The sequence below is a fragment of the Chelon labrosus genome (assembly GCF_963514085.1).
Source record: "Chelon labrosus genome assembly, chromosome: 8".
Taxonomy (NCBI): Eukaryota; Metazoa; Chordata; class Actinopteri; order Mugiliformes; family Mugilidae; genus Chelon; species Chelon labrosus.
The window spans coordinates 375251-396812 of record NC_140358.1 but is presented as its reverse complement, the minus strand read 5'-3'; the positions used below and the strand labels follow the sequence as shown (position 1 = coordinate 396812).

The 21562-nt window shown below is 45.6% G+C and overlaps 2 protein-coding genes across 2 annotated transcripts in view; one reads left to right on the top strand and one right to left on the bottom strand.

Annotated features, from left to right (window-relative positions):
* Nucleotides 1-21562, bottom strand: part of LOC311491404 (fibroblast growth factor 4-like) — a gene marked incomplete at its 3' end in the record, with an annotated part of 257221 nt that overhangs the window by 5004 nt on the left and 230655 nt on the right. The gene's annotated exons all lie outside the window — the stretch shown is intronic.
* Nucleotides 15716-19167, top strand: LOC311492113 (LINE-1 retrotransposable element ORF2 protein; the record flags this gene model as incomplete). The annotated part of the gene is made up of 3 exons (XM_084550275.1): nucleotides 15716-15788; nucleotides 16170-17774; nucleotides 18165-19167. 2 exons carry the CDS (start codon nucleotides 15716-15718, stop codon nucleotides 17720-17722), a joined length of 1626 nt encoding a protein of 541 aa, XP_084406401.1. The 3' UTR covers nucleotides 17723-17774; nucleotides 18165-19167.

Genomic DNA, 21562 nt, shown 5'->3' with positions numbered 1-21562 from the left:
TTGTCTAGTTGACCTGGTTATACTGAAAAACTGAGATATTATTCCGTCAGTAAAGACAGCAGCTTTAGGGTTTGAGTATAAGACTCTTATCCATCTGCAAAAACTATCCCCAAACCCAAATTTTGAGAGTTGCAAATAGAAAAGCCCATTCCACCCTATCGAAAGCTTTCCGCGCATCGAGTGATATGGCTGAAAAAGGGTGGGGGTTCGTTCTATTCATCCAAATTAAGTGCAACAAATTCTTCATATTATCGGCTGATGGTCTATGTTTTATAAATCCCACTTGATCTTTGTGAATAATTTTAGGTAAAACCTGATCTAATCTTACTGCTAGTGTCTTGGATAATATTTTGCAGTCAACATTTATTAGGCTTATGGCTCTATAGTTAGCCGGGTCCGTTGAATCCTTATCTTTTTTAGGTATTAATGATATAATGGCCTCATTAAAACTTTCTGGGAGTGAACCATATTGAAACACTTCTTGATAAACCTCTGCGAGAAATGGACAATGAATATCAGCATATTTCTTATAGTGCTCCACCAGGAAGCTATCTACACCAGGTGACCTCCCGGTTTTCATACCCTTAATTGCAGTTCTAACTTCAGCTTCTGTTATGGGAGTATCCAAACATAGCTCCACCTTTTGGCAGAAGGAGTTCAAATCACCAGCCGAACATGTAGACCAGGGATGGGCAACTTAAATGATGGAGGGGGCCACAATTTTTCATCGACACTACTAGAGGGCCACATAGGTCTGCACACTTAACCATATAGATGTATACAAGTCTTCATAAAAATTTTTGAAAACTTCATTCATTTTGTTAGCTGATGTACAGTGGGGAAAATAAGTATTTGATACACCGCCGATTTTGCGGTTTCCCCCCTTATAAAGAATAGAGAGGTCTGTAATTTTCATCACTTCAACTGTGAGAGACTAAAATAAAAATCCAGAAAATCACATTGTATGATTTTTAAATAATTAATTTGTATTTTATTGCATGAAATAAGTATTTGATCACCTACCAACCAGCAAGGATTCTGGCTCTCACAGACCTGTTAGTTTGTCTTTAAGAAGCCCTCCTATCCTCCACTCGTTACCTGTATTAACTGCACCAGTTTGAACTCGTTATCTGTATAAAAGACACCTGTCCACACACACAATCGATCACACTCCAACCGCTCCACCATGGCCAAGACAAAAGAGCTGTCTAAGCACACCAGAGACAAAATTGTAGACCTGCACAAGCCTGGGATAGGCTACAGGACAATAGGCAAGCAGCTTGGTGAGAAGGCAACAACCGTTGGTGCAATTAGTAGAAAATGGAAGGGACTCAAGATGACTGTCAGTCTCCCTCGGACTGGGGCTCGATGCAGGATCTCACCTCGTGGAGTGTCAACGATCATGAGAAAGGTAAGAGATCAGCCCAGTCTATGACCTGAAGAGAGCTGGGACCACAGTCTCAATGGTTACCATTAGTAACACACTACGCTGCCATGGATTAAAATCCTGCAGCACATGCAAGGTCCCCCTGCTCAAGCCAGCACATGTCCAGGCCCGTCTGAAGTTTGCCAATGGCCATCTGGATGATCCAGAGGAGGCATGGGAGAAGGTCATGTGGTCAGATGAGACCGAAAGTGAACTTTTTGGTATAAACTCCACTCGCCGTGTTTGGAGGAAAAAGAAGGATGAGTACAATCCCATGAACACCATCCCAACTGTGAAGCATGGGGGTAAGAAACATAATGCTTTGAGAGTACTTTTCTGCAAAGGGACCAGGACGAGTGCACTGTATTGAGGAGATGATGGATGGGGCCATGTATTGCGAGATTTTGGGCAACGACCTCCTTCCCTCAGTAAGAGCAATGAAGATGGGTCATGGCTGGGTCTTCCAGCATGACAATGACCTGAAACACACAGCCATGGCGTAAGAAGCATTTCAAGGTCCCGGAGTGGCCTAGTCAGTCTCTAGACTTAAACCCAGTAGAAAATCTTTGGACGGAGATGAAACTCTGTGTTGCCTAGCTACAGCCTCGAAACCTGAAAGATCTGGAGGAGATCTGTATGGAGGAGTGGGCCAAAATACCTGCTGCAGTGTGTGCAAACCTGGTCAAGAACTATAGGAAATGTTTTATCTCTGTAATTGGATCTGTACTAAATATTAAGTTCTGTTTTTCTAGTGTATCAAATACTTATTTCATGCAATATAATGCAAATTAATTATTTAAAAATCATACAATGTGATTTCTAGATTCTTTGTCTCACAGTTGAAGTGTATCTATGATGAAAATTACAGACCTCTCCATTCTTTATAAGGGGGGAAACTTGCAAAATCTGCAGTGTATCAAATACTTATTTTTCCCACTGTAAATAGTTTATCATATTTTCTAATTGCTGTAATAGTATAATTAGAGTCCAGGCGTTTTAGTTGTCTTGCCAATAATTGTCCAGTTTTTTCACCATTTTCATAAAAACTTGTTTTGAGCCTAAATAGTGAATACTCCTTTTTTATTATATATTTCATGTAGCTCAAATTTTAGTTGACAGATTTTCCTGAAACCTTCTTCATCGTATTGTTCAGCTAAACGCTTCTCTAATTTACCTATTTCCTTTTCCAGTTGTTGTACTTTTTCCTTATTGTCCTTTTTCGTCCATGAACTATAAGCTATACATTTCCCCCTGATAAAAGCCTTGAGTGCATCCCAAACAGTAGCCAATCCTTCTGTTGTCCCCCTATTAATGTCTAAAAATACCTTCGTATCCCCACCAAGTTTTGTTGCAAATTGTTCGTCTTGTAATAGACTTGTGTTCAGTCTCCATCTTCCAACTTTATCTTTATTAGACCACAAATCTATATGTAGTTCAACGGGTGCATGGTCTGTTATTGCTATAATTCCTATATTGCAGTCTATCACCAAATCAACAAGTGAGCCAGTAACCAGAAAAAAAATCTATTTGTGAATAAGATCTATGAGAGTGAGAATAAAATGTGTATTCTCGTTCTTTCTGATTTATGAGTCTCCAAATATCTATCAAACCCAGTTCTTCCCGTAGGGTATCTAATGATGCTCTGTCTCTGTACCTGTTCTGACTTTACTGCGATCCAGATGATCATCTAATGTTTGATTAAAATCTCCCCCCAAAATAATCTGACCATCTCCATCTCCCAGTATTTTATTGACCTCATGAAAAATGGATGTATTTTCTTTCCCTTATCAAAAAGTAATACTACTTTTCTCAAGCATACTTAATAAAATGAACTTCAAATATACTACTTTTTGCTAAGGGTAAGTATGAACTTAGAATAACTAAAACTGAAAAACACAATTTTTTGCTATTTTACTAGTTTACTTGTCGTTATACTACAAGTATACTTGTAAGTTTGCTTAGCATATCACTTGTAGCATACTATTTATATACCTGAAATATACTTCTTAAAGTATTCTTAAAGTTAACCCATACTGTGTGTACACGAGGCTGCAATGCATTTACAAAATCACAAGACAGAATGTTGAGAACAAGTTTGATATATTTATAGAACAGTTTAAAACATACCATACAGTATATTTACAAATACCTGCTTAAATCATTAAAGATGTGCATCTCAAAAACAAAGAGCTTCTATGAAATCAAGTCCTTTGCTGAAAAATGAAAAAGTTCACATTTACATGTAAAAATGTAAACAAAACAGTGTCTCCAACTGAGAACTGAAGTTCTTCCTTGTCAAAAAAAAAAAGTAAAAGAAAAGTGCACGTCTTTGGAACTAAAAATAATTAACACCTTGACAGAAACAAAAACGATACTTTTATGACGTCTTTTCAGCTGCTCGCTTGGCATAGCTTATATTGTTGCATTTCTTTCTTCTGATTGGTCTTACATCTTGCATGGTGGTGTCAGGGACTGTGAGTGAAAAAACACAAAACATTACTTCAGTGTTATTTTTATTCACCATCCACAATTATCACAATTTTAACAATTGTGATAATGGCATGAACGATGGTTTATCAGGTACATTTCTGAACTTAAATGCAATCAGGAAAAAATTCTATAGAGGGAATAAAACTTAAATGATGGAGGGGGGCACAATTTTCATCGACACTACCAGAGGGCCACATAGGACCGTACACTTAACCATATATGATAAAACTGCCATTTTAGATATGTTTGTGTGTGTGTGTATATGTATATATGTATATGTGTGTGTATATATATATATATATATATATGTGTATGTATGTATGTGTATATATGTATGTGTATATGTATATATATATATATATATATATATATACATACGTGTGTGTGTGGGTGTGGGTGTGTGTGTGTGTGTACTGGAGCAAACAAACATACAAATCACCATCCTCTTGAAGGATGGCAGAAACCTGCAGAACATTAGACAAACATTAATTGCAAAAACTAATTTGTGCATTTTTACACTATGAAAGAGTTCAGCATTTTCCCTGTATACCCACCTCACCACTACCAGCAGTGGGCACTGGTAAAAAGTCGCTGTTTGTGTACTTTTGATTTGAGGTCTGCTACGATAGCAGCCCTTGAAGCTTCAGTATACTTCTCGTATTTAGCTTTGTGTAACGTGAAAAAAAAAATAGAATATACCCTCTGTCACTTAATGATGATTGATGACCCTGAACTTATGAACCCGGAAGGGCTGTGTGGTGAGGGGCGGGGGTGTGGTGGTGGTGGGCATGGGATAGTAGGATACCGTAAAAGGATGATATATTGATAAAGGTCAAAGTTGAACATATGGGAGTACTTAGGCTACCTTTACACGGAAACTATCTGAACCAAAAGCGCAAAAGTGGCGTTTCGTTTTCACTTTTAACTCCGCATTTAGACGAGCATTTCTGAAACAAATCTGTGTTCAAACGGAAACGCAAAAGTGTGTGAAATTTCATACACATAGATGCAGTATACCGCCAGATGGCTAGGTGGCAACACTACCAATAGTGCCTGCGTAGAGGTATTTACTTTTCTTCTACTTTTCCACGCTTAGCGCGCGAAATACATTAACCAAAACAACCACTTGGATACAAATTATTGCGGCTAGGGCCTGTTGAACCTCCATCGCGGCGCTCGACATGTTGTTTACTTGTTTTTCCGGTCCTGTCGCATGCTTGTCACGTCATTTCTATTCGACGAGAAACGCAGTTTTGCGTTATTCACCCTTTGCACGGTGACGCGAGGGTGGAGCGTTTTTAAGATTTCCACTCTGGAGGGTGGTTTCACTTTTTTGCGTTTTCAACCCCCAAAAACGCCATCACCATCTAAACGATATAGGACATCCGATAAAATGTTTTGCGCTTTTCACCTCCAATCGTTTCCGTGTAAAGTGCCCCTTAGAGCGTTGTGTGAAACTGGTGAGAAACTCAGGTAATTATTTATGAGGTGAAAGGTGAAACAGTTGAGCGTATGAGTATTTTGATAAAGTTGTGAGTGAGTGGATCCATATGGGGGTGCCCCTCTGCCACACAGGCAGAGGCGCACACGCAGACACACTCTTCTCAGAAACAGCAGACGCACACACACCCACACGCAGGCACCCACGCACACACACACACGCAGACACCCCCCATACTCCCCGGGAGAGGTCCAGGGATAAGTCCGGACATGTTTAACCGGAAGTTTATGAGCATGTCCGGACATACGGTATTTCTATACAGTCACGTGATGCCAACCGAGCCCTCCCATGTTCTGAGCGCGGTGAAAAGCTAACATTAGCTAAAGATATAGGTGTGCGATACTGCTAAATTTGGTATTGATCCGATACCAAGTAAATACAGGGCTAGTATCGCCGATACCGTTACTGATATCGATACTTTTTTAATAATTACGGTGGATGCACGATCAATCTGAATCAACCTCAATCTGAATGAATTTTCATGACATTTAAGTGTTTTTGTGATTTGCCTTTTGGATTATTAATCAGTTAAAATCCAGTACAGAATTTGGGCAAAGTTTATAAGTAAATAAAAAATACTTTATTATCACAACAAAAGTTTTTTTTCAGAAACAACACAAAATGATCACTTGAGGACAAATAAAAAATTCTTTTTCAGGCAGAGTGTTCAGAAACTACAATGTAATTATAAAACTAAATCTCTTGCACTTCTTTCTGGGTTATTTTTTCTTAAATAAACAAAGTGTACGAAATTACCACTCCACAACAAACATTATAAATAATGTAAGGAAGTGTTTAGGAAGTACAATACACAAATAAGACAACATTTCTCCCCTTTAGTGCACTTTTTTTCTTCTTTTCAGGGGTCTGTTGGGGCCAGGTGGGCGGGGGATTTTAAAAATGTCCATAGTTTGTTGTGTAACCACTGTATCTTACAGCCTTTTTACAAATAGTTTAACTTGCTATCGTTTCATTTTCTGCCCGAAAATATAACCAAACAGCCCTACTCTTTCTCTCGTTGTGTGTAATGCGTTGCTGCTGGCTGGTAGCGGAGGGCGGTATTTGGTCACCTGGCGCCACGGATTCACGTGACGGTACAAAAAACACACGAGACGGGGAGGAGGAGCAAAGTGAGCCTGCTCTGCTCTGTGACAGCAGCGGCATTTAGACAAACAGTCAGGTCGCCTCTTTCATGAAACGAGAGAAACTGAAACTTAAGTATCGATCTCATTACATTGGTATCGATCAATCTCGATACCAACATTGGTATCGATATTTGGATCGATCCGCCCACCACTAGCTAAAGATAGTTTCAGTCGATGAGGTTGTTTCGGTGCTTCATGCTTCAGTCCGAGCCAGATTTAAAAAAATAAAAATGAGCAAGAGAGCGTACACGTCCACGATCATTAGTGAGACTCCTGTGAGCGTCATTCAGGAAGCCTCAGTGTGGAAGGCGCCGAGAAAACTGATGGTGTTTAAGTGCAGATTTCAGCAGCTGCCAACGGGCCCACTCCTGGAAGAGTGGGTTTTGGAGAGGGGTGAGAAATGGGGGTATTCTTTCAACTACCACACCGGTGAACTGTGTATGTATCACCTTTATCTTCTACCTTCGGTCCTGACACCCCGAAAACCGTAATCACTTCAAATGACTGGGGAGTATTGAACGGCTTGGTGTCCAGATGCATGAGAGGCGAAGCCATTCCATCGTTTGTCCTGTTAAACGAAGAGGGAGAGGCCCATTTGAGGGAGGAGGAAGCCGTCAAGCTCCATGAAGGTGAAGAAATCAGAAAAGTGATCAGGATAATATGGGAGACCAAATCCGACACCTCCAGCAAATGGTTTTACCGAGTAAGTTTAGAGATGCATGGGAAGAAAACCCCCGCCGGTCACCTGGTGGTGGAGCGTTTCAACTCTGAAAACGGAGTATTTTTCAGGACCTTGCGCGTGCCGGTGTCGGAGTGGATGAAGATGCTGGACAAATCAGCCGATCGCATTACCGCTCTATTCCATGATTGTCGCTGCTGGAAAGACGTTACGATGATTAGAAAAAACCTTTCTCATCTGTTTTAGATTTTTGAAAAGCTGAAACGTGGGTAAACAAGACCACTCCCACCTCCCTGCCCACTTCCTTACCCGCAGCATAAAATTGCTCGCCCTTACCCCTAGCCTGAAGAAGACCACAACTTCGAGTCGAAGCATCATGTCTCTCGTGTTCGATTCACCTTGGACTCCGCCTTCATCTCCTCCATTATCTCCTATTATAGAGGAGGAGGAGGACCAGGCGTCCACATCACCTCCGTCTCCTGCAGCGGCCGTACAAGAGGAGAGCTTTGCGGCGTGCCACTACAAACCCTCGGATGAAGACATACCGGACGGTTTGCTGTCTAACGTTTTCCAAGAAAACGTTAAAGCCGCCATCGTCCATCTGCTGAATATTACTCTGCACGAGTATCGTCGTGAGATCTGCACAAATTAGAAATGCTGTTGGATTTAATACGAGCTAAGGCTACAGAAGCTATATGGGAAGTGATGGTGAAAAAAACTTTAACGTTAATATCTGAAAGCTCCGTGACTGAAACATTTAGCCGTGTGATCGGATATATTAAGGACGATTCACCCAAAATTGATGCATTTCACCTGTTGACGCTTTACACTATGATCGTAGATGCCTTGTCCCGTTATGTTCAAGACCATCAATGCGATGATATCTTTCATGTGTTGCAAAACTTGCACGGTATTATACTGCGCAAATTCACAGTTCCAGTTTTAATCGAAGTCTGGGAGGTCTTGAAATATAATCCCCATCGCCGATAAGTAATGTTTTCTGTTGTTCTGTTGTGGATAATAAACTATAAAGGTAAAAACAGTAAAGAGGTCTCTGTCATTCTTTAACGTTTGAGGGTGAAAGATGGAGAAAAGGGGAGACCGCCTGATGAAAAAGCTCTATTATACACCTTCACATCCGGGTAGTTTTGGAGGACTAGAACGTCTTCAGAGGGCTGTACAGGATGAAAGCGGGGTTAAAGTAAAAATTGATCGAGTAAAAGAATTTTTATCGAAGCAGGATGCTTATACTCTACATAAACCCGCCAGGATACATTTTCCTGGAAACAGAGTATTTGTACCACGGCCCCGGAATCAATTTCAAGCGGATTTATACGATATGCAAGCTTTATCAGAGTACAATGATGGGTATAATTATTTATTAACGGTCATCGATATTTTTTCAAAGAAGGCGTATGCTAGAGCGCTGAAGACAAAAAAGGGAAGTGAAGTGACTAAGGCCTTTGCCTCGGTGTTACGGGAGAGTAAAGTGCCTGAGAAAGTACAGACGGATGCAGGTAAAGAATTCTTTAACAAGACTTTTAAAGCTCTGATGAAGAAGCACGGTATTATCCACTTTGCCACCACCAGCGATCTCAAAGCCTGCGTCGTTGAAAGGTTCAACCGTACTCTAAACACTAGATGTGGAGGTACTTTACGGCCAGAAACACACGTCGATACGTAGACGTTTTGCAGGAGCTGCTTAAAAGTTATAACAAGAGCTATCATTGCAGTATAAAAATGAAGCCGAACGACGTCACAAGCGAGAACACCCTCGTCGTATTTCAAAACTTGTACGGGACATTTTCCTTTGGATTTCCAAACTCAGGGGGGTGTTTGGCAAAAAGTATGAGCAGAGTTACACGGATGAGCTGTTTACCGTATCGGAATGTATCCCACGACTTCCAGCGGTGTACAAAGTAAAAGATTATGACGGTGAGCTTATCGACGGAACCTTTTACGAGACCGAAGTACAAAAAGTGACCATGACTGGGGATAAGCCGTATCAGGTGGAGGAGATTCTGGATGAGCGTTTTAGTCGAGGTAAAAAATACGTCTTGGTGCGTTGGAAAAACTGGCCTGAAAAATTTAATAGCTGGGTAGCCGCCAGTCAGCTCATCGATGTATAAAGTCGGCGCACACCTCAGTTTTCATATCACAAAGAGTCATGGAAGCGAGAACAGAAGAGGGTTTTTACGTCGAGGGTTTTTGCCTTCTAACGCCAGTCTCAGTGTGTTTCCTGAAAACACTATCGCCAGCTACCGAGTTGATTTAGCGCAGCATCTCCACTGACGGAGATTTCCTACCCACACACGTGGTATAATGCTCCCGAGGACCAGTGTGTTTTTCACTGGATCGACACGTGGCAGTATGGAGCCCTGGAGATGAATGCGCCTGTGAACCATTTAACCGAAAAAAAATTTACCCTGCACACCAGACGTTTTGAAAGCGGATATTACGGTGACAAAGAGCGTGTCGTGAAACAGATAAACGCGTGTATGAGGGAAATGCAAAGCGACATTACTCTACAACATAATGATTGTAGACAGAAGTTTCAGTGGTTAGGCACCGGTCGCTATAAATTACGTTTTTTCCCGCCGATGGCCTACATGTTAGGATTAAAACCCGGCGAGTGGTTTACAAGCGGCCTACTAAAAAAGTCTCCTCAACTCGCTGATATAAAAGCGTGTTTTTATCATATGTTCTGTTATAGCGACGTGGTGCAGCATCAGGTGGTGGGTGATGCTTATGCTCCGCTCTTACGAACGATTCGAATTGACGGGAAATTTGGAGACGTCGTGACACAGTCCTTCAGCCCCTCCTACTACGTACTGGTAGCGCAAAGACACGTTGAAAACATCAGCGTTGAACTCAAGAACGATCAGAACCAACCGCAAAATTTCAGCAAAGTGATTGTGACTTTACATTTTAAACCGATTAAAACACAGCCCTGAAAATGGTGGTGTTGGAAGCTCATCCTGACCTTTATCGATTCGTAAGTTATTATGAAGATCAAGTGGGGAGCGGGCTGCCTGGGTTCCATGGGGCCCCCGTGATGTACGGTAACGGGCTGGGATCCATATTTTCAAAACTATTTAGGTTTGTGACTCCGCTGGTCAAAAATGGTTTTACCATCGCCAAGCCTCATCTTAAAAACGCTGCCAAAAACATCGCATCAGACGTAGTAAGCAGGGTCGTGAGAGGTCCAGAGGGGGAAAATCAAGAAGGATCAGGAATTATGCTTCTCGCTCGACGAGCCGGAAAGAGACCCCCCGGACGTCGCGTAGCAGCTCATAAAAAGCGCGAGCCACCCGCTCGTACTAAATTAGTGCGGAGACGAAGGGCTAACAGAAGGAAGTCCGAAGATATATTCTCCTGAAGATCATGGCTCTTTTACATCACAAATCACCAGAATGCAGCATGACTGAGCTGGACTTATTCGCAGATGTAAATCAAGCAGAGCCAGCATACAGAGATTTCCCCTCTATCGGCTCTCACAGACGCCGGCCCTGTTGAATTTTTCATCCCTGGTGACAGAGAGAAATACCTGGATCTCACCAACACTCTGCTTCTCCTGCGTCTACAAATTATTAACGAAGACGGGACAAACTTGGCGCAGGATGCTTGTGTGGCTGTGAAAAAGGGCCCAGTTTAGCGCCGCCTCGAGCGAGTTTCAACAACGTCGACTTGCGCGTTAAACTGACCCGAGTGAGCGACGCTTTCTGTCTGATGAGTCAGCCCAACGTCGACTTCCGTCTAAAAATACTGGGAGCTTCTCTGTTTGTGAAAAAGGTAACCGTTTCCCCCACAGTACGTTTAGGTCATTCAGCGCCTCTGATGACGGCTCTACCCCTTGTCAAGAATCAATGTGAAAACCTACTCTATTCCTCAAAACTCCAGACTATGCAATCAGGAGAACCTGTTTCTGGGCGTCATGCCTAAATATGTCGTTTTAGGCATGGTGAATCACAACGCCTTCACCGGAAGAAAAGATCTCTCGCCTTTCAACCACGACAACGTGGAGTACCTGGCTCTGTGTCATAACGGCAGGCAGATCCCATCCAAAGCTTTCCAACCCCGATTTAACAGCGGCATTTCCGTGAGAATTTTATAATCTGTTCACTGCCACCGGGAGACATCTGAAGGATTTACCTCTGTCTATCGGCCGTGAAGATTTTGAAAGAGGTTATACTCGGGGGCGGCTGTGGCTCAGTAGGTAGAGCGGGTTGTCCACGAACCAGAGGGTTAGCGGTTCGATCCCCGAAATGTGCCACATGCCGAAGTGTCCTTGAGCAAGACACTGAACCCCCAGTTGCTCCCAGTGCGTGGCACTGGTGTGTGAATGTGTGTGTGCTTGTGTGAGCGAATGAGTAGATGTGTCTCTGACTGTAAAGCGCTTTGAGTACCAATAGGTAGAAAAGCGCTATATAAAAGCAAGGCCATTTACCATCTATTTGTTTTCAATCTGAGCGCAGACGAGGACGTCGGGGCTCTCTCACCTGTATCCAGCGGTAGTTTGAGGCTGAAATGAGATTCTGAGTTCCCTTACCTCACACCCTCACCCTCATCGTCTACGCCTGTTACGATTCCATTCTGGAAATCAATTCAAAACGACAAGTGCTGGTGGATTATTACTGAAATGATGAATTCTACGGAGCTGGAAACACTCTTGAGCGGGTTACTGGGCGGTGTATTCAGCGGTGTCTGGGCTTCGGACGAATTACCTTCCCTACAACCCTCGCTACCCATCTACTATATCGTGAACACCCACCCCCGTCATCTGCCAGGAGAGCACTGGCTGGCCCTCACTCTGTAAAAAGATGGAAAGGGCATGTTCTTTGACTCTTTCAGACTCAGCCCGAATTTTGAATATTATCCTAAGAGCATCATGCATTTCCTGGAACGTCAACGCGGAATAAAAAGGATCCTATACCACGGTCGTCAGCTCCAGCACGAATTATCGGACGTTTGCGGTCAAGAGGAAGCGGCCTGTCTTACGCCAGCGTGCTATCTCACTACACCGACGATGTCGTCAGAAACGACGTCATGGTATCTGAATTTGTTAAAAAATGTCAAAAATCTTTATTAAACACAAACTGAATTACAGACTCTTTCTTGCCATACAATTTATTTATTTTTTAAAATGATGATATTAAGGAGTAAACTCTGCCCACTCCACAGGCGAGTCTCCTAAACTGTTCACGGGCTTGCGGGTTAGTCACAGAGGTCTTGGGAATATTAAGCTCTGACAGAGTCATGAGAAATTCTGTCCATCCTTCGGGAGGCTGTTCATTCACTTTCTTATAGGAGCTGGTCAGATGTTTGACCAGATCGAGCATATGAGATCGTCTCACAGTTTTACCTCTGTAGATAAATTCACCTTTCGGAGTCCAGCCACTGTCGCTCTTGGATAGTTTTTTCATCACATACTCTGCATTTTTACGACTGCGAGTCGGAAGACTTTTTAAAACATCTTCCTCCTCCTCCCCCCTCCCTCCTTGCAGCTCCACATTCTCCCCCTGATGCAGCTCCTCTCACGGCAGACTCAGAGTTATCGGTTGAACTTCTTTCTCCCCTTGTCTGGTGAGGCTAAGATAGCGTTGGAGCAGAGCATTGTACTTCTATTTTTTTTTTTTTTTTTTTTTTTTTTGAGGCCTGAAAACTTTATTTTTGCAGTTACATTACAGTCGAACAAGCTGCAGTGTTTTCTATTGTGTTATTTTAGGTTCCACACTATGCGTGCGTGGGGTGCTCAATGCTAACCAGTACGGCTCTCCACTGGGCCCATGTCCTCAGAGCTCAGGTAGGACCTGTCGTTGTAAGATTTGTGAAGGTCACCCTCCTTCTCTTTGCCTTTCTCGTGGAAGTATTCAAAGCTGTCCAGCACAGCGTCTGTCTGTTTTTTGTCATCTTTAGCGCAGGTTTTACAGCAGTGCCCTGGCAGCAGGATGGGGTCATCACAGCCCGGGTCTGGACAGTCCTGCTTGATGTTCTTGCAGTTTACCTTCCCGAACACTTTACCGCGACGACTCTTTTGAGGTTCGCAGTAGCACTGGACACGGTGCATGATGCCGAAGGGCTCTCCCAGGTCTGGGTGCCATGTATCCTCCAAAGAATAAAATCAGCCTCCAAATGAGCATCCTGACAAGCCTTTGGATGGCTGCGGCTCTCTCTCTCTCTCTCGAGCTTTGTACTTCTTAATTTTTTCATAAGGATTCAATCCTCTATCCTCTAATATCTCTCTCATCTTTTCATCCAAATCTTGCTGGGCCGTTTGTCTGATGGTGCTGCCTGTAGCCGCTATCGGCTGACTCAGCCGGTTTAACTGATGCGGCGACATCAGAAACATTTTCTGCGTGGTCTTCAGAGCCATGGGGAGTAGAAAAGAGGCCTATCGTCGTCTAGCAAAACCTCCTATCAATTCCCCTATAATAGGAATGGCCGCTCCCAGCAGAGGTAAAAGGAAGCCTCCTGTTTGTTGCAACACCCTGCGTTTGCGCTTCATGCAGGTTTTCTTATCGGCGATGATTCTGATATATTTCTTATGTCTTTTTAACTTCTGATATTGCTGCGGAAAAAGGGGTATATTTCCCTTCAAAAGATTCAACGCAATCTCACACAACGACTGGAGAAGATCTGGGGAGCAGCTCCTTAAAATATCCTGCCGTTTCTTCGGTGTGGCCTTGGACAGAACTTTAAGTAAGGGGCCGTTTCTTTTCTTTTTCAAGTACACTATAGGCCACTCGTGGGGTAGTAACCCCGCTCTCAGTCTGAACCGGTCTGGGCACCGGTGAGTTAAATCCAGTAATAAATGGGAGTGAGGCTGACTAGTGGCGTCCTCTAAACTTTCTAAAAAGTATTTTTTTCTGGAGGGAAACATCTGTTTAGCTAATATATTCATCTGCAGTTCATCTCGGGGGTTTTTGAACAGCACTAAATAATTTGTGTTGAGACCGATGGTTCGGCTTAATTTACCTTGATGAAAAATATTCTGAGTGAGCATAACGACGCTCATATTTCGGTGATGCCGGTACTGGGTAAAAATTCTCACCACCTCCGGATGATCAGAAGCTTGAAAGATGACGTCGTCTAAAATAACCAAGTGTTTTTTGATCGGCTGGAAAAAGAGTCTCCTCCTTGAACCGTCACTCCTCCTTGAACCGTCACCTTATCGTGGTGGAGGAGTTTGAGTGTCCTAATGACCCTAGGAGCTATGCTGTCCGGGGCAATTTGCCCCTGGTAGGGTCTCCCAAGGCAGATTGGTCTTAGGCGAAGGGCCAGACTAAGAACGGTTCAGAAGACCCTTGATGAAGAATAAGAGCAAGAGAAAGTGTACCCGGCCCGGAGGGCTACCGGGGCCCCACCCTGGAGCCAGGCCTGGGGTTGGGGCTCGTGGGCGAGCGCCTGGTGGCCGGGCCTTTATCCATGGGGTCCGGCCGGGCCCAGCCCGAACTGGTGACATGGACTCGCCTCCCTGTAGGCCCACCACCCGCAGGAGGTTCATGAAGGGTCCGGTGCTTTGTGGATTGGGCAGCAGACCAAGGCGGGGGCCTTGGCGGTCTGATCCTCGGTTACGGAAGCTGGCTTTTGGGACATGGAATGTCACCTCTCTGGCGGGGAAGGAGCCGGAGCTTGTGGAAGAGGTGGAGCGCTATCGACTAGATATAGTCGGCCTCACCTCGACACATAGCGTCGGATCTGGAACCCAAGTCCTTGAGAGGGGTTGGACTCTCTTCTTTGCTGGAGTTGCTCCGGGTGAGAGTCGGAAGGCCGGGGTGGGCATTTTGCTTGCCCCTGGACTATCTGCCTGTACGTTGGGGTTCTCCCAGATGGACGAAAGGGTTGCTTCCCTACGCCTTCGGGTGGGGGAACGGGTCCTGACTGTTGTCTGCGCATATGCGCCGAACAGCAGTTCAGAGTACCCACCCTTTTTGGAGGCCCTGGGACGGACACTGGATGGTGCCCCGACTGGGGACTCCATTGTCCTGCTGGGAGACTTCAACGCTCATGTGGGCAACGACGGCGTGACCTGGAGGGGCGTGATTGGGAGGAACGGCCTGCCTGATCTGAACCCGAGCGGTGTTCAGTTATTGGACTTCTGCGCGAGTCGCAGTTTGTCCATAACTAACACCATGTTCGAACATAAGGTTGTTCATCGGTGCTCTTGGCACCATGACGGCCTAGGTCGTAGGTCGATGATCGACTTTATAGTCGTATCATCTGACCTGCGACCGTATGTTCTGGACACTCGGGTAAAGAGAGGAGCAGAGCTGTCAACTGATCACCACCTGGTGGTGAGTTGGATCAGATGGCAGGGGAAGACACCACGTAGACCTGGTAGACCCAAACGAGTAGTGAGGGTCTGCTGGGAACGCCTGGTGGAAGAACCTGTCAGGATGGTCTTCAACTCCCACCTCCGGCAGAGCTTCAACCGCGTCCCGGGGGTGGTGGGGGACATTGAGTCCGAATGGGCCATGTTCCGCTCCGCCATTGTTGAGGCGGCTGTTTCAAGTTGCGGTCGCAGGGTCGCTGGTGCTGGTCGCGGCGGTAACCCCCGAACCTGCTGGTGGACACCGGAGGTGAAGGGAGCCGTCAGGCTGAAGAAGGAGGCCTACAGGGCATGGTTGGTCTGTTGGTCTCCTGAAGCAGCAGACCGGTACCGGATGGCCAGGCGATCCGCGGCAAGGGCAGTCGCTGAGGCAAAAACTCGGGCGTGGGAGGAGTTCGGTGAGGCTATGGAAGAAGACTATCGATCGGCTCCAAAGAGGTTCTGGCAAACCGTCCGGCGCCTCAGGGGTGGTAGGCGGCAACACGCCCACACTGTTTTCAGTGTGGGTGGTGAGCTGCTGACATCAACTGGGGATATTGTCCGGCGGTGGAAGGAATACTTTGAGAAGCTCCTCAATCCCACCAACACGTATTCCATAGAGGAAACAGAGCCGGAGGGCCTGGGGTTGGGTGGTCCAATCTCTGGGGCAGAAGTCGCCGAGGTAGTGAAACAACTCCGCGGCGGTGGAGCTCTGGGAGAGGATGAGATCCGCCCCGGGTACCTCAAGGCTCTGGATGTTGTAGGGCTGTCTTGGCTGACACGTCTCTGCAACATTGCGTGGACATCGGGGGCAGTACCCCTGGAGTGGCAGGCCGGGGTGGTGGTCCCCATTTTTAAAAAGGGGGACCAGAGGATGTGTTCCAACTATAGGGGGATCACACTCCTCAGCCTCCCCGGCAAAGTCTACGCCAGGGTGCTGGAAAAGAGGGTCCGGTCGATTGTTGAACCTCAGATCGAGGAGGAACAATGCGGTTTTCGTCCCGGACGTGGAACCATGGACCAGCTCTTTACCCTCACTAGGGTGCTGGAGGGGAGATGGGAGTTTGCCCAACCAGTCCACATGTGTTTTGTGGATCTGGAGAAGGCTTACGACCGTGTCCCCAGGAGCATCCTGTGGGGGGTGCTCCGGGAGTATGGGGTGGATGGCTCCTTACTAAGGGCCATTCAGTCCCTGTACCAAAGGAGTGTGAGTTTGGTCCGTGTAGCCGGTAGTAAGTCGGACCTGTTCCCAGTGAGGGTTGGACTCCGCCAGGGCTGCCCTTTGTCACCGGTTCTGTTCATAGTTTTTATGGACAGAATTTCTAGGCGTAGCCGGGTGGGGGAGGGTATCGGGTTCGGTGGGCGGAGAATCTCGTCTCTGCTGTTTGCAGATGACGTGGTCCTCTTAGCTTCATCGAACAGCGACCTTCAGCTCTTGCTGGGGCAGTTCGCAGCCGAGTGTGAAGCGGCTGGGATGAAGATCAGCACCTCCAAGTCTGAGGCCATGGTCCTCAGTCGGAAAAGGGTGGACTGCCTACTCCGGGTCGGGGAGGAGGTCCTGCCTCAAGTGGAGGAGTTCAAGTATCTCGGGGTCTTGTTCACGAGTGAGGGTAGGAGGGAGCGGGAGATTGACAGGCGGATCGGGGCGGCATCTGCAGTGATGCGGATGCTTAACCGGTCTGTCGTGGTGAAGAGAGAGCTAAGCCGAAAGGCGAAGCTCTCAATTTACCGGTCGATCTACGTCCCAATCCTCACCTATGGTCATGAACTTTGGGTAATGACCGAAAGAATAAGATCGCGAATACAAGCGGCCGAAATGAGTTTCCTTCGCAGGGTGGCCGGGCTCAGCCTTAGAGATAGGGTAAGGAGCTCGGACATACGGGAGGAGCTCAGAGTAGAGCCGCTGCTCCTCCACGTCGAGAGGAGCCAGTTGAGATGGCTAGGGCATCTGGTAAGGATGCCTCCCGGAAGCCTCCCTGGAGAGGTGTTTCGGGCATGTCCCACCGGAAGGAGACCTCGGGGCCGACCTAGGACACGATGGAGGGATTATATCTCTCGTCTGGCCTGGGAACGCCTGGGGGTTCCTCCGGAGGAGCTGGCTGAAGTGGCTGGGGAGAGGGCTGTCTGGGTTTCCCTGCTGAAGCTGCTGCCCCCGCGACCCGGACCCGGATAAGCGGGAGAAGACGAGACGAGACGAAAAAGAGTCTCATCTTCAAAAGAATCAGGTAATCCCTTGACAAATTAAATCTTTTTATTTTTCTTCTGCAGTTCCATATAGAAAGGTTGAAACGAAGTATAAATCCACACAATATTGTCAGGTACATCATTCATGACATGTTCACAGTTTTCCAAAACATTTTTTACAAAAACAGTTTTTCCACACCCGCTGGGCCCCACCACCAGACATGAAAAAGGCAACTGCAATCTGGGGTCAAACTCAATCTCCTCTCCTTGGGGTTTTGACATTTTTATTTTTATTTTTATTATTTTCATTTTCAATAACCAAAGGGTTCGGATCGCTCGTCAGCCAAAAGACGCCTTTTGTCATACACCACCCTGAACTTCTTTTGGAATTCGGGTGGTAAGAGTGTGTATTTGTTATTAATAATTTACAGCATTGTGATTGTGTGGAGGCAGCGTCTGACAGACCTGGTGAGATTTTGCTGTTTCCTGACTCCTCCTAGCGTCACGTGAGTAAGCGTATTGCGTCATTTCCTGCTTCTGCACCGTGTGGTCAGAGCCCGTCTACGGAGAGCCTTCCCACTCTCTATTAAGTCCCATTGTAACGAATTTTGGTTGCAGTTCCACCAGATTTCCACTGGGGGCGATCGCCATGAGTGCAACATGAATGGGACTCTATGGAGCTAAACGGCTAAATGTGTCTCTTTCATCCGATTGTCGTTGAGAAATCTCAGATTTGATTGTAGGTTTTGCAAGTTCAACATGGGTTATAGGTCAAAAGTTGAATGAACGAGAACTTATGTCCTTTCGTTTTCTTACAGGTTGAGTTGTTGTTGCCCATAACACGCTAGCATTGTGCTAATGAACGCTGATTGGTCAGTGAAGGACTGATTACGACCAGATCCCGCTTGACGGCATCGTGGCATCCGAAGCTGGACCAGAATGTTAAGGCGGACTTTTTCGCCCAAGTTTTTTTTTTTTTCGGCCCGGTCTTTTAAAACAACAAAACAAACTCTTCTAGCACGATTATTTACCCGTGTCAGCTGTGTTGTCCATGCCTCGAGAGAAAAGAAAGTGCAGAGCGCGAAAGCGCCAAAGCAGTGACTGAAGGATTGCCGTAAAGCAGTATCTGGTCGTACGATGTGTATGACGTCATTGACATTTTAAAATACGTTTTAAAGCAAATAAGTGACTCTAAAAAATCTAACACCCAGCAATGTGTCATTTCTTTGCATCTCCTTTCAAATACAATATTCAAATTACTGCACAAAAAATTATATCCTGAGAAAAGTGGATTTGAGGGGTATTGCTCCATAGACCGCCATTCATTCTGCACTCGTCCTGAGAGCGCCCTCATATGGAACCAGAGTGGAACTGCAACCAGTTCAGAAGCCGGAAGTTCAGTGAGAGTGGAACTTCTCCCCATATTAGACGTTCTCTGGTGTGGTATTGCTGTTTACAGACTGTTAGCTTCGCTCAAATTCCAAAAAAAAACGTTCTGTTTATAGTGGGGAATTCTTACGTATCTTCAACCACCTGTCCTCTATAGCTATTTTTTGAACCACACACAATCTCTCTTCTAACCAACTTTGTCTGCTAACGTTAGCGATTTAACCATGGCTTCTCCCTCTGCTTCCCCTTCTCTCTCCTGCATCTCGTGCCACATGTTTAGTTACTCCTCTGCCTCCTTTAGTGGTAATGGTATGTGTAACAAATGTAGTTTATTCGTAGCACTGGAGGCGAGGCTTTCCGAATTGGAAGCACGGTTCCGCACCATTGAAAAACAACCAGCAGCTAGCCAGGGCCCTGTAGCCGGTGCAGACCGACCAAGAGTAGCTCCTGTTAGCATAGCTCCTGTTAGCATAGCTCCAGTTAGCTGTCCCCCGACAGCTCCCGAGCAGCCGGGAAACCAGGGCGGCTGGGTGACGGTTCGAAGGAAGCATAGTCCCACAAGGCCCGTGGATCACCACCAAACCCTTCACGTCTCCAACCGATTTTCCCCACTCAGCGACACACCCGCTGAGAAACCAACTCTGGTGATTGGCGACTCTTTTTTTTCGGAACGTGAAGATAGAAAAACCAGCGACCATAGTTAGATGCATTCCAGGGGCCAGAGCGGGCGACACTAAATCTTACCTCAAACTGCTGGCTAAGGCTAAGGTTAAATACAGTAAAATTGTTATTCATGTCGGCAGTAATGACACCCGGTTACGTCAATCGGAGGTCACAAAACTTAAAGGTGCAGTAGGTAACTTTTATAAAACTAACTTTCTGTCATATTTGCTGAAACTGACCCTATGTTCAGGTATAATTGAATAAAGCAGGTCATTTAAAAAAAAATTCGGCTCCTCTGGCCCCTCCTAGAGCCTGTAGCGCGATTTGCAAGGCATCCACCGCTCCACATTCAGATGCACCAATCACGTCCAGGGGTGTATCTAACAGAGTGTCAATCACTGCTCATGGACACGCATTTCATAGCGCCCTCCCCTCCCTCCACCACCTCGCACCACTTGGCCGCGGGCGTGTAGAAGGAGCCGGTACGTAATCCTCGTCTGAGGCCTGTGCCTCAGCTTCACTCTCAAACGTCTAACCACATCAACAGGTAGCGGTCATATATCTACCACATAGCAAATTGATAAATCTAAACTGTGGAATAAAACGCCACAATGAATGCTTCTAACTGTTACTGATAGCAAACATCACCGATGTAGGCTACTTTCAGAAACATCCTAACCTTGGTTTTGTCCTAAAGTTGACTATTGCTAAATATTTTGACCTAAAATTATTTAGCAATAACGAAGGGTATTATAAAAACTATTTTGTTGTTGTTACGTCGGTGTGTTCCATGCTAGTTTGTTTACTTGCTCTCTCTCGGTTCTCTGCTCGTGCACAGTATTCCAGGGCCAATATGCACGCGCTCTATCGTGCACAGCTCTCCCTTGTGGGGGGAGGGGCTTGCGAGACCTTTTTGGGCTTTAGCGGAAAGTGGGGAGGGACTGAGTAGTTGTCGATGTTCAAATTTTTTGGCTAAGTCCTGGATCTTCGCAATCCTGCCTACTGCACCTTTAATGTGGAATCGGTGTGTAAGTTTACTAAAACTATGTCGGACTCCGTAGTTTTCTCTGGTCCCCTGCCCAACCTGACCAATGATGACATGTTTAGTCGCACGTCGTCATTCCATCGCTGGTTATCTAGGTGGTGTCCAGCAAACAACGTGGCCTTCATTGACAATTGGCACACTTTCTGGGGAAAGCCTGGTCTGATTAGGCGAGATGGCATCCACCCAACTTTAGCGGGTGCTGCTCTCATCTCTAGGAATATGGCCGATTTTATTAACCCCCCAAAACCATGACAACCCAGAGTTCAGACCAGGAGGCGGAGTTGTAGTCTTACACACTTCTCTGCCGCTTCTCTAGGACTGTCTCACACCCTAAACTCTATCAACTCTATAGATGTTCTGTCTGCTCCCAGATTATTTAAACCAAAAAATAACAACAGAGGAGTTTCTCATAGGAACCTGATACAAATCAGTACAAGTTCATTGGTAGAACAGAAGAATAGGAAAATTAAATGTGGTCTTTTAAATGTCAGATCTCTCTCATCCAAATCTCTTTTAGTGAATGATCTGATAACTGATCATCAGATTGATCTATTTAGTTTGACTGAAACATGGCTACAGGATGATGAATATGTTAGTTTAAATGAGTCTACTCCACCCAGTCATAGTAATTATCATATTCCTAGAAGCACAGGTAGAGGAGGAGGAGTGGCAGCAATCTTCCACTCTGATTTATCTATTAATCCTAGACCTAAGGAGAGCTTTAATTCATTT